Source organism: Lithobates pipiens, unplaced genomic scaffold (assembly GCF_037356315.1).
Source record: "Lithobates pipiens isolate NorthernLeopardFrog02 unplaced genomic scaffold, aLitPip1_a1.2 Scaffold_18, whole genome shotgun sequence".
Classification (NCBI taxonomy): Eukaryota; Metazoa; Chordata; class Amphibia; order Anura; family Ranidae; genus Lithobates; species Lithobates pipiens.
Window position 1 is genome coordinate 327026505 of NW_027507758.1, and position 18964 is coordinate 327045468.

At 42.9% G+C, this 18964-nt stretch overlaps 1 protein-coding gene across 2 annotated transcripts in view; it reads right to left on the reverse strand.

Annotated features, from left to right (window-relative positions):
- Window positions 1-911: 911 nt before the first annotated feature.
- Window positions 912-18964, reverse strand: part of MRAP2 (melanocortin 2 receptor accessory protein 2) — a 60048-nt gene continuing 41995 nt past the window's right edge. For both annotated transcript variants that reach the window (XM_077487311.1, XM_077487312.1), the window contains exon 4: window positions 912-1456. In XM_077487311.1, the coding sequence (XP_077343437.1) occupies window positions 1075-1456 (382 nt within the window). In that variant the 3' untranslated portion in view covers window positions 912-1074. The remainder of the gene's footprint in view (window positions 1457-18964) is intronic.

Sequence of the window (18964 nt, forward strand, 5' to 3'; positions counted from 1 at the left end):
TTTCAGAATGTTATGGCTGTCACCAAAACAGGAGGTAAAGGGTTAAAAAACTGATAGGGATTCTAATCCTTCCCTACTCTATCCAAAACAAAAAATGTGAACACTAAATAGAACAGAGGAAGCAGTGGTACAAGACCCACTTACAAGAATAAATGTGGCCTTTTTATGGACCAATTTCTTCCACCCTCACCCATATCTGCTGTCAGTAGCTTCCCATATATATATTAGCATGTGGGTTAATTATCAATTGTCTAAATCAAAAATTCTGTGACAAAAAAACTTTCTTTTTGGTTTTGGACAGAGTGCAGATAGATTAGAACACCTGTGAGTTTTTATTGTGGTATGTGCCCCCATTAGGGAGCTTCACCCTCTCTATTTGTCCAGTTTACCCTTATTATTGAAAATAAAAGAAAATTACAAATCCCAGAAAAGTAATAGAGGGGACATCTTCCAATATGGAAACTGGCTGCAGGGCTTTCCTCTCACTTCCTGCTTTGGCTATAGGACAGGAAGCGAAGGTAAATCTCCCCAATTGGTCACAGATGGCAAAAAAATATATAAAAACTGTTATAACCCTCCATTACTCCATCCAAAATGAAAAAAAGGTTTTGCTTATAGTTCTACTTTAAATTAAAAAAAAAAAAAAAAAATGATACGAGTAATAGTAAGCCTATCATGTGACTCCCAGGAAGTAAGCTTGGGCCTTTTTTTTTATTTTTATTTTTTTTAATTAAAAAAAACGATCAAATTCAAAAACCAAAATCTCTATTTTTAAGTAACTGATCATGGCAACCTGTAATTTATTGCAATATACAGTAAATACAAATGCTCGTAGCGTTGATAAGCATAGTTATGCGATAGTTTCTCTAATCAATAAACAGTAAAGTGAAGCAAAGAGAGAAGACACTATATCACACCAAATACCAAATTGAAGTAGGCAATATAAATAGTGCATTTATTTTCACACAGAAAAGCACCAAATATAATCAAGTTTTATTTGTGAATACAACAGTATAAAATGTGTTTTTCCATTTCATTGCTTCTACATAGTGTAAAAAATGAGACAGATGTTGGTCAGTCTATAAAACTATTTTGGTCTGAGCTAGATGGATGATTTTCTAGTATAATTGGGGGGTCGTATATAAGAAGATCTTCATCGGCTGAAGAATTCTGGTCTGTGGTTACAAAGTTTGGAATGTTGAATTTAGCAAAGCCACCAGGATCAACTTCCACTTTGCAGTTTCTAACAGTCTGCTGGATGAGAATACCATTGTCTGTAGTCTTGGAAGTCCGTTTTGTACTGGCGGGGTGATCAACTTCATTGATGTAGCAATGAAATAGTGACCTAGATTCTTCAACTGCATCATGGGAGAACATTTTGTTGACTTCTGAAGGTCTACCAAAGTCCGTTACAAAGCTGTTCATTCTGAATCTCTTTTCAGGTAGTTCCACATTTCTGATATCATAGAAAAGAGAAAGTTAAAATCTAAAAGTGAAGGCTTTTGACAATTCTCACAATGTATGAAGACCTTTATTTTTTCTCTGTGATGAATGGCAGTTGGTACAAGGACACACAACCTGCCCGCAGACTGACAGCTACACGCATAGCCTAAGTCTGAGATGGCAGCATGATCTGAGATATTTAGACTCTTGTAAGAGCACCCTAATATTTGTGACCAAAAGCATAATTTCTACAGTCTGTTTTTTTATTTCAGCCGTGCCATTATGCATGCAGAGCAGTAGTACCAAATTTTGATCATTTTCATGAATTTCCCACTCCCCTTTTTTTCTGGCTCCAGTTGTCATGGACCACCTCCGTAAGGACCATAACAACATGCAGGTCCACACCCTTGAGAGTTAAATAAGATGATTTAATGCAGGTATTGCTACAGAAACCATCCCCTATAATTTGTATAATGCTAATTCGTTTTAAAGCTGAGCGTCAGACAAGATGCTAAGTGTAATGGATGTGATCATGAGTGTTATAAGTGAAATGCCTATTTCTGGTACTCTTATAGATATAAGTGCTTATCTTTCACTATCAGCTATCAACTTTAATCATACTCATTTAATCATAATTAAGATGTCTGCCAGCTTCTCCCTTCATGTGGAACGAAACTGCAAGGGTTAAAAAGAGCAAAGTCAAAAAGAAGATTGCGCCTGTTTTCGGCACCATGAGACTACACCCAAGAGGAAGAAGGGACTGAAAACAAGACCCTATTTTAGCTACGATAGTTTTGCTTTTACCTTTCTAAGACATAAACCAGCTAAAAAGCTTATCCTTCGTCACAATAATGAATATGTATAATTTGTGGTTTGTACACGCTGTCTTTCATCTAATTTCTGATTTGATAGTAAGATATCTGGCTCATTGTATATCAGCCGGAGTTCAGGAAATAAAAATAGAGAAGTATCTGAATACTGAACTGTGCCTGCGTCAGTGTTTGACTTCAAGTGTGCACACTTTTATATTGAGGATTAATTTGGCCAGGGGGACAGAAGCAAAGGTACCGAGCGGTTCTAGTTCGGATCCAAAACACTAAGTACACAGGAAAAATACATATAGGTCAACTGTCTTGTCCGCCAAGTGATTTGTCATTTCGATCCCATCACCCCTACCACATTCTAAACCTCCACAACAGCACAGATGGGATAATAAAGGAGCACACTGATAAGGTTAGTACTCTGCTGTTTTTTTTTATCAGCACCTTTCCTGTCAGTATACAGTTGTGGTCATAAGTTTAATTTATGATTTTTTTGCCCATTTTTCTGAGAATATGAATGATAATATAAAAACTTTTCTTTCACTCATGGTTAGTGTTTGGCTGAAGCAATTTATTATCAAGCAACTGTGTTTACTCTTTTTAAAATCATAACACAACCCCAAATTACTCTGATCAAAAGTTTACATATCGCAGTTCTTAATACGGTGTATTGCCCCCTTTAACGTCATTGACAGCTTGAAATCTTTTGTGGTATTTGTGGATGAGGCTCTTTATCTTCTCAGATGGTAAAGCTTCCCATTCCTCTTGGCAAAAAGCCTCCAGTTCCTGTAAATTCTTGGGCTGTCTTGCATGAACTGCATGTTTGAGATCTCCCCAGAGTGGCTCAATGATATTGAGGTCAGGAGACTGAGATGACCACTCCTGAACCTTCACTTTATTTTGCTGTATGCCAATGATGAATGCAAATATTCCTCCAGTATTTTTTGATAACATACTGCATTCATCTTGCCATCAATTTTGACTACATTTCATGTGCCTTTGTAGTTCACACATCCCCAAAACATCAGCGATCCACCTCTGTGTTTCACAGTAGGAATGGTGTACCTTTCATCATAGACCTTGTTGACTCCTCTCCAACTGTAGCATTTATGGTTGTGGCCAAAAAGCTCAATTTTGGTCTCATCACACCAAATGACTTTGTGCCAGAAGGCTTGAGGCTGGTCTCTGTGTGGTTTGGCGTACTGTAAGCGGGATACTTTGTGCCATTTGCGTAGAAATGGCTTTCTTCTGGCAACTCGCCTATGCAGCCAATCTTTCTTCAAGTGCCTCCTTATGCATCTTAAAACAGCCATACCACGATTTGCTTTGCATCCCGAACAATTTTCTTGGCAGGTATGGCTGAAATTTTAGTTGGTCTACCTGACCATGGTTTGGTTTCAACAGAACCCCTCATTTTGCACTTCTCAATTAGAGTTTGAACACTGCTGATTGGCAGTCTCAATTCTTGTTATATCCCTTTCCTGGTTTATACAGTTCACCTACCTTTTCCCACAGATCATTTGACAATTATTTTTCTTTCCCCATGACTCAGAATCCAGAAACACCAGTGCTGTACTGGATGAAAGAGGCAAGGGTCTGTCAGGAGTCCAGAAATTCATTGACCATTTATACACACACTAATTACAAGCAAACAGATCACAGGTGAGCATGGTTACCTTTTAATAGCCATTCAAACCCCTTTGTGTCAACTTGTGTGCATGTTAAGCCAAAATCACCAGGGTCGTTTGGGTAGTTTCTGTTGTCATTATGATTTAAAAAGAGTAAAAACAGTTGATAATAAATGACTTCATCTAAACACTAACCATGAGTGAAAAAAGTTTGTTTTATCATTCATACTATTCATATTCTCTGAAAAATGGCCAAGAAATCATAAATTCTGCCAGGGTAAACTTATGAGCACAACTGTATGTACTGCTGGAATTACATGAGGATGAGCTAAGGACACATTAAAGTGTATAGACAGCAAAGCTTTTTCTCTTCTTTTTTTTACGCTTTTGGATAAAGTAAGGAAAATTCAGAACCCCGTCATGCTTCTATTGCTGTTTTTGTCTCAGCTGGGCACCCTCTGTATTTATTTTATTGAGTATGGTCTTTTGGACAGAAAGTGATGGCAAAACCAACTCTGACATGGGTTTTATCCTTCCCTACTCTATCCAAATCTAAAAAGAAAAAAAAGTTAGATTATTTTGACATAGGCCTCAGCTTCTAGAAGAGCAGTGTACAAAAGTGATAGTAGTTAATAGTATTGACACTAACACTGGGGTTATTTTTGAGGTCACTGACACCAGTGCTGGGGATTATTATTGCAGCCACTAACATCAACACTAGATGTTACTATTACTGCCACGGGGGCTTATCGTATGCCCACGTTGTCTTCAGTTTACATTACAGTATGCTGCAGAAAATGTAGTAGGACTGATTTTTTTTTTTTTTCAGGGGTTGAGGTGCTTTACAGTCAATTCATTTAGCATAGGCTGCCTAAATTGATGCAATGCACCTTGACCCACACAATTGCACTGTTATATGGCCTTTTAAAAAGTGGATGGAGGAGCACTATATAGCTTTCAACATAACCCCCACTGCTTTACCTTTTTGTGGCCACTGACAATACTGTATGTCTACAGCAGCCAGGAGTGAGGGGGTGTTTTGTTTACACACCCTCACAGCTAGGAGGTGCTAGTAAATCAGATAAGTTAACTGTCAGGTGGAAGCAGTGGGGCAGCCACCCGATCGCTTCCACAGACCCCCAAGAAGGTCTAATAGACCCCTGATGTCCCATTAAAAAGAGCCTGTCCCAACAAAATACTATCACACCAAGGGAGGGGGAAAAAAAAAAAAGGGTAAAAAATTATAGTGACACCCAAATTGCTTTTCAGAGGCATTTGACTGACCTGTTTTAACCCCCTAAATCAGTGGTGGTCAACTTTATTGATATGGGGAGCCTCACGTGAAGCCCCTAACAGATAAAAAAAAAATGCCACACATATTCAGTGAACAGTCGATGTCAGAGACTGTAGATATGCTGCAGACCATGGTCAGAGACTGACGCCTCGTGCACACTGTATGATTGTTGGCAGGGGATTGTCTGTTGACCTAACATCTTACTGTTAGTACACTCCTTTTGACAATTGTCCAACTTTTGGCCAACAAATTTTGGATGGCAGGACAACGGTTTGACATCAGATTTTCGTATGGTCAGTACACAAATCCGTCACACAAAAGTCAAAAGTACAAACACGCATGCTCAGAATCAGTGCTCACCAAACACGAAATTAGCAGAAGGGGCCCAAAGACTGGAGCTCAAGAGCTGAAATTCCTTGTAATACGTCACTACGTTTGTTGCACGACAATTGTGTACCATTAGTATGCAAGACAAGATCCTGGCACACGCCCTTAAGACAAAAATCAGATGCTCGGTTGGCCAACAATCGTATCATGTGCACCAGGCTTATACTAGAAGAGATGGCTAGAGACTGTAAACATGCTATGGAGCTGTTGGAGACTAGAGACATACTTCTGTAGATGCTGACCACTGCCAGCAGGAACATATCCCAAATAAAAATGAAAATAAATGCTGTTCGGCAGGGAATAGCTCTTTTAATAAGGCTTAAAGCAAAACATGCACAATTCTTTTTAAATAACACGCTTGGGAGATATCTTAGGCTGCGTTCACACTGATGCATGTCTGATTCGTCCCTCAAACGGAGAACAGGGATGCACCGACCCCTGCTGTGAGCTGATCTGCACAACATTGTGAACCCAGACTTAGGCTAACACTATCCTACAAAGTAAAACGCAGGTTTACCATGCGAGCAGCTGTCAGTGTAAGCACTTTATTTTAAGTATGACAGTGACACTTCATTCATGTCTTCACATAGCAGCACCGTGCTTTTGTGCTTCAGTGAGGTGGCATGCTGTGCCATCCTGTGAACTACAGAAAAATGTAGACACGCATCATTTTTCCACAGATCACACCAGCGTTATCCAGTTTGGAAAAAAACATAGGTCACTGCATATAATATGAATGAACCATTAAAACTGCCTGTGAAGGGGCACACCCATACAATGTACATAAGAAATAGTGACACTTAAGATGGAAAAAATATAATTTAAATTGCTGGCCGCTAAATTTCATGTATTATATGGGGGACCCCATGAAAAAAAAATGTCCGCCTGCAGCCTTAAAATAAATTATGTCATTGGTTGCTATAGTGAAACAAAACCAATAATGCTTAAAAAAACAAAAAAAAGTGTGGGGATACCCCTAAAAATTCATATCAGTCCCTTAACTGAGCACGCAGCCAGACTGGCCAGGAAATGGAGGCCTGCAAGCAATCGCCTTCCTTGCCTAGTAGTTGTGGGAGAGGTAACTTATTTGAATCTGAAAATCCTTTTTAAGAGGTACAAACTGTTCATGTAAACCTGATTATACTTTTACAAAAACAACTGAACAGTAAATAAACACAAACCTTACAAAAAGACTTTTATTGGAAAAAAAAAAAAACTGGTGACAATCCAGTATTATCAGTCCTGTGATGTAAATCCATTGTCGGTCACATCATTAAAACAGGTAGCTCTATTAGTACAACGCCTGCCATGACACGCCTAACACTGACGTGTCCACTCCAGGTTGCTTGCCATAAATTACAGTTTTGGCTTCACAACTGAATGTAAACAAAGGGAATGACATGTTCCCTGTGATGTCATTGACCAAATATGGCCATATCCATATTTGGGCAACAACAAATACCTAAGTCATCAGATGCTGCACCAAGGGGAACGGTCACTCCATCCGGATGTATTTCAGCTCCTTTGCCTAAGGTGGGGGCACGCCAGATGTGGATCTCCTGGCTTCTCGACTCATTCGGAAGGTACAGAGGTTTGTGACCAGGTCAAAAGATCCCTGGAAAAGAGAAGTATGTTTTTGTTTTTTCCAATTTCATACTTACCTAGGTGGAGCGCTGAGGAGGGGAGGGGAGTGGCCATCTCAGGCTCTCAGCGGCAGGCTGAGACGGGCATCAGTCCAGGCACCTGGCAGATCCAGACTTTAATGTCGCAATGGCACGTGCCTGGACTGATTCCTGTGAAGTCAGAGAGTGGACTTCAGCCTGCTCTCTGCTGAAAAAGGATCACAGGAGTGCTAAACGAATTGCACTCCTGTAAACCATAGCCCAAATGAGCGCAGGCTGGACTTCTCCTTTAAGCTGCAGGACCAGGAGCTATCAAGAACAGCATCGAGAGCAGACATGTTGGTAGCTCAGCATGTTTCTTCATTAGGATCATCATTGATTGATGTGGATCTGCAGTGGGGGAAATAATTATTTGATCCCCTGCAAATTTTGTAAGTTTGCCCACGTTCAAAGAAAGGAAGGATCTATAATTTTTTTTATCATAGATGTGAATTTATAAGTATTTTATCCCCTACCAACAATAACTCTGGCTCCCACAGACTGGCTACAGTATGTGGTACACAGATCAGTCCTGTCAATTTAAGAGGGTGCTCCTAACAACAACTCATTATGTATATAGAAGACACCTCTCCACAGAATCTTTCTTCCACTCAAACCTAACCATCATGGACAAGACCAAAGAGCTGTCAAAGGATGTCGGGGACAAGATTGCAGACCTGCATGGGCTATACAGCAATGTTTCTCAACTCCAGTCCTAAAGTACCCCCAACAAGTCATGTTTTCAGGCTCTCCATTATTTTGCACAGACGATTTGATCAGTTTCACTTCCTTAGTAATTACCACAGCCGTTTCATCTGAGGGAAATCCTGAACATTGGGCTACGGAACTATCATCAAGAAGCTTGGTGAGAAGGAGACAACTGTTGGAGCGATTATTCACATATGGAATGAATACAAAATAACCATCAATCGCCTTCAGTCTGGAGCTCCATGCAAGATTTTGCCTCATGGGGTAAGGATGATCATGAAAGAAATTATCTCAAGGCAGATGGGACCACAGTCACCAAGCAAACCATTGGTAAAACAATATGCCGCAATTGTTTGAAATCCTGCCACGCCCGCAAGGTCCCCTCCTCAAGAAGGCACATGTACAGGCCCATCTGAGGTTTGCCAATGACCATCTAAATGATTCAGAGAAGGACTGGGAGAAAGTGCTGTGGTCAGATGAGACCAAAATTTAGCTCTTTGGCATTAACTCGACTCACTGTGTTTAGAGGAAGAAAAATGCTGACCATGTCCCTAAAGCCCCATACACACTATCAGATTGTCTGCTGATTTTTTTCCTTCAGATTTACCAAAACCATGTAGTACAAGGGCCTGCCTGATTGCATACACATCGAAACCCCTAAGGTTTGACCTCATATTATATGGTTTTGGTAAATCTGATGGAAAAAAATCAGCAGACAATCTGATAGTGTGTATGGGGCTTTAGAACGCCATCCCTACAGTCAAGAACAGAGGTGGAAACATTATGCTTTTGGGCTGTTTCCATACTAAAAGTAGAGGCTGACTTTGCCGCACTGAGGGGAAAAGAGACGGGGCCATGTATTGTAAAATCTTGGAGAACCTTCTTCCCTCAGCCAGAACACTGAAGATGGGTCTTCCAGCATGACAATGACCCAAAACATAGCACCAAGGCAACAAAGGAGTGGCACAAAAAGAAGCACATTAAGGTCATGGAATGACCTAGTCCTATACAAAATTTATGGAAGGACCTGAAACTTATGCCCCGTACACACGAGCGGACTTTTCAACATCCAAAGTCCGACGGACTGAGTCCGTCAGACTACTCGATCGTGTGTGGGCTGCAACGGACTTTTGATTCGCAAAAGTCTGACGGACTTTAGAAAATGGAACATGCTTCAAATTTTTCCGACGGAACTCCGCCGTACCCGGTCCCTCCGAAAAATCCGCTGGTGTGTATGCTATTCCGACGGACTAAAACCGACGCTAGGGCAGCTATTGGCTACTGGCTATGAACTTCCTTATTCGAGTCCAGTCGTACGTCATCACGTTCGAATCCGTCGGAGTTTAGTGTGATTGTGTGTGGCCAAGTCCGCTCAGTCGAAAAGTCCGTCAGAACTCTGTCGGAACTCCGGCAGAACTCCTTCGGAAGTCTGTCGGACATAAGTCCTCTCGTGTGTACGGGGCTTTAGAGTTGCCAAGCGACAGCCAAGAAACCTTACGGATTTAGAGAAGATCTGTAAAGAAGAAAAGACCAAAATCCCTCCTGAGATGTGTGCAAACCTGGTAACCAACTACAAGAAACGTCTTAGTACCTGGTTAAGAAACACTTGTTGGCAAGCATGGCACTAAGTCATGTTTTGCTTGGGGATCAAATAATTATTTTACTCACTGAACTGCAGCTCAAATTTTTAAAATTTGTATCGTGTTTTTTCGGGATTCTTGGTTGATATTCTGTCTCTATTATTTAAAATACAAAGAAATGAAGGGTCTATAATTTTTATCATAGGTGTAAGTGGGCAAACTTGCAAAATCTGCAGGGAATTAAATAATAGGATTTTTGCACTTACCGTAAAATCCTTTTCTCTGAAGTTCATTGACGGGCACAGCAGCTCTTCTTGACCTTTATATTGCCCCTTTAGGAGAGGACTAGGCAGAAAGTGTTAAAAACAGCAACACTTGCACAGTACTGCCCAGGGGGTGGTCCTACTGGCTATAACCCCTCACACTGCATCCAGCAGCTCAGTTCATCAAAAGCAGTACAAACATAAATAGGAGGGGTGGGTGCTGTGTCCGCCAATGAACTTCAGAGAAAAGGATTTTACAGTAAGTACATAAATCCTATTTTCTCTTTCGTTCATTGACGGACACAGCAGCTCTTCTTGATATTAGGGATGCCCCCAAGCAGTGTCAAAGAAACGAGGGGTGGGAACAGCAAACAACAATAACTCCACCCAAAACAGGCAGCGCTCCTCAATGGAGGAGTTACAATCTTAAACAGCCACCTGCAAAACCTTGCGGCCGAAGCAAGCATCCGAAGATGCACTCGCATCAACCTTGTAAAATTTAGTAAAAGTGTGAACGGACTACCGGGTTGCCACCTTACACACCTGAGAAACAGACGCTTAATCCCGGAAAGCCCAAGAAGCACCAATTGCTCTGGTAGAATGCGCCGTGACAGGAAAGGGAGGCCCCCATCCCTTTATGGCATAAGCCTGAACTACAATCTGTCTGATCCACCAAGAGATGATGGCCGATGAGACCGCCAATCCCTTCTTTGGACCAGCCATCGATACAAACAGCGAGTCTGACCTCCAAAAGGGACCCATAGCAGACAGATACACCCGCAGAGCCCGGACCACATCCAGTGAATGCATCCGGAGATATTCAGGTTACTGTGCCTGAGGTGGGGCACACCAGACGTGGATCTTCTAGCCCCCGTCTCAATCAGAGGGTGCCAAGATTCGTGTCCAGGATAAGAGATCCGTGGGCAGACGCGCTGGTGGCTCCGTGGGATCAGTACCAGCTGATCTATGCTTTTCCTCCACTGAAGCTGTTACCACATCTGATTCGCAGAGTGGAAGCCGAGGGGATCCCAGTAATACTGGTGGTTTGGACGCTGTTTGGCAACTGCCATTACGAGAGGACCTTCTGTCTCAAGGTCCGATTCTCAATCCTGCTTTACCATCGGTGGCTTTAACGGCACGGCTATTGAGAGCCAGGTGTTGAGGAACCGGGGTCTGTCAGACTCAGTGATCCCAACTATGTTGAGAGCACGGAAATTTTTCTTCATGTGTGCGGAGAAGGGTTGGCATCCACGCTCTTTTTTCCATATCCAGGATCCTGCTGTTTTTTCAGCAAGGAGTAGACCAGAAAATGGCATTAAGCACTATTAAGGGGCAAAAATTTCAGCTTTGGCTGTCTTTTTTCAGCGACCCCTGGCATCTCACTCATGGTGAGTACCTATGTTTAGGGGGTTCATCATGTAGTCCACCGTTACCCCCATGGGATCTGAACCTGGTATTATCGGCGCTTCAAGACCCGCTGCTTGAAAATATCAGGGAGTTTCCCCTGTTGACTCTTTCCCAGAAAGTGGTCTTTCTAGTGGCCATCACCTTGGCCAGGAGGGTTTTCGGAACTGGCGGCCTTGTCTTGCAAGTCGCCTTATCTGGTTATCCATAAGGATAAGGTGGTGTTGTGTTCGCAACCGTCCTTTCTACCAAAGGTGGTCTCGGCTTTTCACATTAATGAGGACATTGTGTTACCATCTCTCTGTCCTAGGCCAAAACACCCTAAGGAGGTGGACCTTCACGCTCTGGACGTGGTCCGGGCTCTGAAAGTGTATTTGTCTACCACTGCTCCCTTTCGGAAGTCAGACTTGATGTTTGTCGGTAGCTGGTCCCAAGAAAGGCATGGCGGTCTCATCAGCCACCATTTCCAGGTGGTTCAGACAGATTGTAGTACAAGCCTACGCCTTAAAGGGGCAGGTGCCCCTCTTTCCGGTTATGGCCCATTCCACAAAGGCAATCAGAACGTCTTGGGCCTTCCGACACCAAGCGTCTGTCGCTCAGGTGTGTAAGACGGCGACCTGGTCGTCTGTCCACACGTTTACCAAGTTCTACAAGGTAGATGTCAGTGCATCGGCTGATGCCTGTTTGGCCGCAAAGTTTTTGCAGGCGGCTGTATAGTTGCAATTGAATATGCAATATTTTTTCTTTTTTTCTGGTTTTTCGATAAAAACACAGTACCTTTAAGAATTCACTGTTACATTACTTCCGCTGTTTTTTTTGTGCGGTTGTGGGTAGTCACTCCTGTTGAGGGTACCCTGATTTTGTGGTGGAGGTTTCCACGCACAATATTGTTTTAATGCAGTTTTACTAGTTCCCACTTGCCATGGTGGATGAGGTTTTTATGCTGTTTTTCTCACCCCTCATTTGGCACTGCTTGGGGACGTCCCAATAGTCTAAGAGAGGAGCTGTGTCGGTCAGTGAATATAAGAGAAAATAGGATTTTTTGTACTCCCCGTAAAATACCTTTCTCTGTAATTCACCGACCGACACAGCACCCGCCCCTCCTTTTATTTTTACGTTATACTGCAAGGCAGGGTGGAGGGTTGACACCTAGGGGACAGCCCCCCGGTCGGAACTGAAAGTTCTGAGTGTTGTGTTACAACTTTGCCTAGTGTCTCCTAAAGGGAAAGGTATACAACTCAATCGTCTAAGAGAGGAGCTGTGTCGGTCAGTAAATTACAGAGAAAAGGATTTTACGGTGAGTACAAAAAATCCTATATTCTGTCACTTCATGTAATTTATTCTTTGAAGGCTGGTCTTAGATATGTCTGCATTAATTTCCATTACATGGTGGATTTATGGGGCTAGTAGTTTACAGAAGAAACATTATGATGGTTGTTTCTTTCTACCTCACAGGAAGTGACAAGAAAAATGCATTTAAAGGGGAATCAACAGATTCTATTTTGCAGAAAGTGTTTTTAGCCTGAAAAAAAAAAAAAAGCAATATCTAAGGACTTATAAACAGGAATATTTATAGGTTTTACACTTTAAGCTGATCTGTTGCTATAAGAAAATATATGTATAAAATGTCTCTGCTGGATGACAAAAAGGAGTCTGCAGTGAGTATATATAAGAAGTCCTCTACTGCATCACAAATAGGGGTTCTCAGGTCAAAAGGGACTGACAAAGGGGGCTCACCATGCCAGTGCTGTGCAGGTAGGCAGTGTTTTCCGCATGCATATCAAAGTTTAAATAGAGTGGACTACTAATGCAAAATACTAGCAAGACCTTAAAATAATATGTATGCCTGACATTTTTTTCATTATCTACCACAGCATTGTAGACTTAACGCGAACCTGTCCTCCATTTTAACACTTTAAATGGGAACTAAGGGCTCATGCACACCAGGCATTTTTGGGGCGTTTGGCAATGTTTAGAGGCAAAAAAACAGGGTCATCGTGTTCAGGAGAGGAGCGGTCCAGCAGCTAAAATGCTTTAATGCACCTAAAAGTTTGTAAACCTGGCTAGCGGCATTTATTTTACAGGACACTGCAACATTATAACATGAATATTTAAGAGAATCTAGAAAATCCAGTCTTTATGGAAAGTTCAAAGTGTCCCTTGTACTTCTCCTATGTGTGGATGTGTGCTCACCCTGTCTGGCTGCAGCAGGGCACAAAATGTCCCACATACTGTCGCTTTAACTGACAATTGCGCGGCCATGCGACGTGGCTCCCAAACAAAATTGACGTCCTTTTTTTCCCACAAATAGAGCTTTCTTTTGGTGGTATTTGATCACCCCTGCGGTTTTTATTTTTTGCGCTATAAACAAAAATAGAGCGACAATTTTGAAAAAAAACGCATTATTTTTTACTTTTTGTTATAATAAATACCCCCCAAAAATATATAAAAAAACATTTTTTTCCCTCATTTTGGGCCGATACGTATTCTTCTACATATTTTTGGTAAAAAAAAAATCGAAATAAGCGATTATTGATTGGTTTGCGCAAAAGTTATAGCGTTTACAAAATAGGGATAGTTTTATAGCATTTTTATTAATAATTTTTTATTATTTTTTTTTACTAGTAATGGCGGCGATCAGCGATTTTTATTGTGACTGCGACATTGTGGGGGACCCATCGGACATTTTTGGGACCATTGTCATTTATACAGTAATCACTGCTATATAAATGCAGTGATTCCTGTGTAAATGACACTGGCAGTGAAGGGGTTAACCAGTGGGTGGCAGTGTAGGGGTTAAGTGTTCCTAGGGGTGTGTTACTAACTGTGGGGAGGTTGGGCTTTCATTTAGTGAACACTAATCTCTGCTCCAATCACATGGAGCAGAGATCAGCGTCACTAGTTGCTAGGCAGAATGGAGAAATGCTGTTTACAACGGCATTTCTTCATTTGGCCGCTCCGTGAGACGATCGCGGGGATGCCCGCGGCGATCGAGTCCGCGGGTCCCGCGACCGGACTCGCGGGGGTCCCGACCAGCGCGGGAACGCGCCGCCGGCGGCGCGCTCCCGATGGCAGGGCGCCAAATTTAAAGGGACGTACATGTACGCCCATTTGCCTGCCCGTGCCATTCTGTCGACGTACATAGTCGTGCGCTGGTCGGCAAGTGGTTAAACAGAATTTATTTTTTTAAATCACTTTTCCTGATGCCTCTATGGCAGCATACAGATGATAAAGCTCCACCTCAACTCCTCCCTCAGGACCAGTGAATAGCATAAATTAAAGACGTAGTCCCTTCCCCAACATTCTTTTTTTTCCTCATATCTCTTGAACCGGTGAGTAGCACCAGTATGTCCATACCTCTGCCTTTGGCAGGTTCTGCCGGGTTCAGCCTCTCTCGTGCGCAGTCCCTGTTCTTGGGCCGCTAATAAGACTGGGAACCCTTTCTGTGGATCATTTGGGGTCATATTGCAGAGTATCTGCCCAGGAATGCAGTCTGCCAATGGTGGTGAATTCAGGCATATTCACAGAAGGATCAGCTTTTTGATACCCTGGCCTGCTGTGTTCTTTCTCCCCTTTTATGTTCTCCTTTTTTTTCTTCCCCTACTGCCATTCCCATTTAAATTTCCTGCATGTGCGGTGCCGCTTCCCGCATGTAGTCTGGGAGTAAATGCACATTTTCCAGGAGGAGTTGGTGCTGATCCCTTGGAGGTTCTCTTGGCGGCCTCTTCCGTTGGAGTGCGCGTCGGGGGGTTGGCAGGCCGTGGGCATGCTCGATCCATCAGCGTGACCCTGCTGTCATGTTCTGGCCAGTGCTCCTGATTCAGTGTGCACATTGTGAGGTCAGGCGTGTGTGCAGTACCGAGGGTGGAGTACACGCGCGGCTGTCAGCGGAAGGATCGGCTGGTCTGGTGGTGATAGTGCATGCGCGGTTGCTTGGCAGCTGGCAGCCATTTTTGTTATTAGAAAAGGGTTATTTTTTCCCTTCCTGCTGATCTCCAATTAAGGGGGTGGGCACTAGGATTAGCCCACCCACCTTTTTTAAATATCAGAATCTTTCAGGGATAATGGCTGTCAGACGTGCTCAGCTGTGCCCTCCAGGTTTCACTTTGTTACTGCTTAGTGGTAGGTTCAATGCATCTTAACCACTTACAGACCGGACCATTTAGCTGGTCAAAGACCAGATCACTTTTTGCGATTCGGCACTGCGTCACTTTAACTGATAATTGCGCGGTCGTGCGATGTGGCTCCCAAACAAAATTGACATCCTTTTTTTCTCTCACAAATAGAGCTTTCTTTTGGTGGTATTTGATCACCCCTGCGGTTTTTATTTTTTGTGCTATAAACAAAAATAGAACGACAATTTTGAAAAAAACGCATTATTTTTTACTTTTTGTTATAATAAATATCCCCAAAAATATATTAAAAAAAACATTTTTTCCCTCAGTTTAGGCCGATATGTATTCTACATATTTTTGGTATAAAAAAAAATCGCAACAAGCGATTATTGATTGGTTTGCGCAAAAGTTATAGCGTTTACAAAATAGGGATAGTTTTATGGCATTTTTATTAATAATTTTTTTTTTTTTTTTTTTTTTACTAGTAATGGTGGCGATCAGCGATTTTTATTGTGACTGCGACATTATGGCGGACACATCAGACATTTTTGACACATTTTTGGGACCATTGTCAGTTATACAGCAATCACTGCTACAGTATATAAATGCAGTGATTCCTGTGTAAATGACACTGGCAGTGAAGGGGTTAACCAGTGGGTGGCGGTGTAGAGGTTAAGTGTTCCTAGGGGTGTGTTACTAACTGTGGGGGTTGGACTTTCATTTAGTGAACACTGATCTCTGCTCCAATCACATGGAGCAGAGATCAGCGCCACTAGTTGCTAGGCAGAATGGAGAAATGCTGTTTACAACAGCATTTCTCCATTCAGCCGTCCCGTGAGACGATCACGGGTATGCCCGCAGCGATGGAATCCGTGGGACCCGCGACCGGACTCACGGGGGACCCGACCGGCGGCGGGGCGCTCGCGATAGCATGGGCAGCATTGAAGATTGGACGTACCTGTACGCCAATATGCCTGCCCGTGCCATTCTGCCGGTGTACATCGGCGTGCGCTGGTCGGGAACCGGTTAAAAATGATATACAGATTTAACTTTCATCTAACTAACTGCGCCTTTTGGGGTGACGAGGATTCCTTTTGTTGCAGCCCTGCCCACTCCAAAAGGTCTAAAAAGTCCTCAAGGCACAATGATGATTACAGCCCAGAACGCATGTTCCATTCCTCGCACCATAGGTCAACTGAGAGGTCAAGATCATGAAGACAATATTGTTCTCCCTCTCCTCTAACTCATAAAAGGAAGAAATGCTGGGCATGTGATGCTACATCACTACTGGACAAGTTAGTCCGCAAAGACTGTTTCAAGGACTATGCTGCCAACCGTGAGCTGGAGAGTCAGCAGGTTGTCGATCTGCTTAAGCGAATCCCTGTGAGTTAACGGCACTAGTTCCTGCTCAGCCAGTTCCTCAAACGGCTCAAGTGCAAGATACAGAACCCAATACTACAGGTCCCTCAGCAGTTAGTACCCCTCTGCCTCCATCAGACCGCCCAACTAGGTATTCATTACTGGAAGACCCCTCGGAGGAGTCTTCAGAGGATTCAGACCCCTCTGGTTTTAGTTATTCACTGGTGCAACCATTCAATCAAACACTCAAGACTGCGATGACTTGACAGAATTTGGAGGAACCACCTAAAAAATCTAAGAGATATTTTCCATTCCCTAAGAGGAAGCAGAAAGTCTTCCTTTTGATGGACGAAATCAGAGAGATCATCGAGAATGAGTGGACAAATATGATAAAAAAATATTCCTTAGGCCGGCTTAAAGTTTATCCCTTAGAAAAGTCAGAGACACAGTCACTGAACTGTATGCTGGTAGTACATGCAGCAATAGTATACCTCGCAAAAAATATTACTCTCCCGATGGAGGACTCCGCTTCCTTCAAGGACCCACTGGACAGAGATCGATCTATATCTTAAGAGGAGCTACTTGGCCGCAGAAGCAGCTTGTAAACCAGCCATTGCTCTTACTTCTGTGTCAAAGTGTCATCAGAGACTGGACGGAAAATATTGAAACGGTCTTACGCCAGGAATGTCCCTAGGAATGACATAATTAAAGCTCTAGAACAAAGATATGCAATTAGTGGACTTCCCGCTGTTGCAAAAGTCCCATCATGCCTCTGCCTCTGGGTGTAATGCTTGCGGCTGTCAGAGACTTGCTACACCTCCTGGGACTTGTAGTTCTGCAACAGCTGGAGGTCCGCTAATTACATATTCCTCCTCTAGAAGAACCCAGATTGTTGGCAGACTTTGTTGGGGAGGTGGCCATTGATACAATTCCTTCTTCAGCAAGATCCATGCTGCATTCAGTTATAGCAAAGAGAGCCCTATGGCTGAAGTCCTCGATGGTGGATCTGGCATCGAAGCAAAACTGGTGCAAGATTCCATTTGATAAGAAAGCGTTGTTTACAGACGAGCTAGACAAGGCTATTTCCAGAGTAACAGGGGGAAAATCTAGCATGCTTCCTCAAGACAGAAGGGTTCAAAGATCAAGAGTCTATTCATGAAGATTTTGTCAGTCGAATTAAAGGTAATTCAGATAGTCAAGGCAGTTCGGGGACAACAGAAGTTCCTGGAAGGGCAGCCAGGTGTCTTTTTTGAACACCTAGTAGAATAAGACTCTTACTCCTCCCCTAGAGCCGACAAAGCCCTTTTGACACCAGGTTAGCCCAGACACATCCAGTAGGGACCAAGCTAAGGTGTTATATGCCGGTCTGGGCTACCAGTTGCCAGGACCCTTGGGTTCTGCCAATAGTTGCAATAGTAAAGGTGAAAGATAACACGGGAGTACCTTGGTGGTTTCATTAGTTAAAAAGGGGCACATTTTAGAGATGTTACAAGGTTGAAGTCTACAAGCTTTTGGCAGCAACTGGATTTGGGGCCAAAAGGATAGGTCAGATTCTAGGATTACACCTAGTACCCTGGCGTGAGGAGAGGGGCCGATAGTTGTCTTAATGATCTTGATGGAAAAGTCATGAAGGAGGGCAAAATATTATCAGCTCGGGTTTAGAGAGATTTTGTTTAAGGAAGTGGTGCGGCATACATGCTGATATGCAAGTTAGTAATGCGAGAGGAGATTGAAGGAGTGAGGTGAAGAGTAGAGATTTGGGTATTATTGGCATAGAGATGGTATTTAAAGCTGTGGGATGTTGACGTGTAGATAGAGAAGAGAAGGTGTCCAAGAACAAAGCCTTGGGGGACCTCAGCAGAAAGAGGAAGTGGAAATGAGGAAACAAAGTTATAGGTAACACTGAAGGAGTGCTGTGAAAGATAGGAGAACCAGGAAAAAGCCAAATCTTGGAGGCCAAGGGAGTGGAGTTTATTGAGAAGGACTCGGTAGTCAAAAATATCAAAGGCTGCAGAGAGGTCTAGTAGTAGGAGTATGGGGTAGTGGTCATTGGTTTTAGCAGTTAGTAATTTGTTAGTGAGTTTTAGTAGGGCAGTTTCTGTGGAGTGCTGTGAGCGAAAGCCAAACTGTAAGGGGTCAGGACGGTTGCTTTCAGTGAGGTTGGTGGGGTCCACTGAGGACTTTTTAAGTATGGGGCAGACCTGTGCATACTTTAAATGGGAGGAGAGGGTGCAAATAGATATGGAGAGATTAAGAGATGTGAGTGACAGAGCAAAGGAAAGAACGTAAACGTAGTAGTTG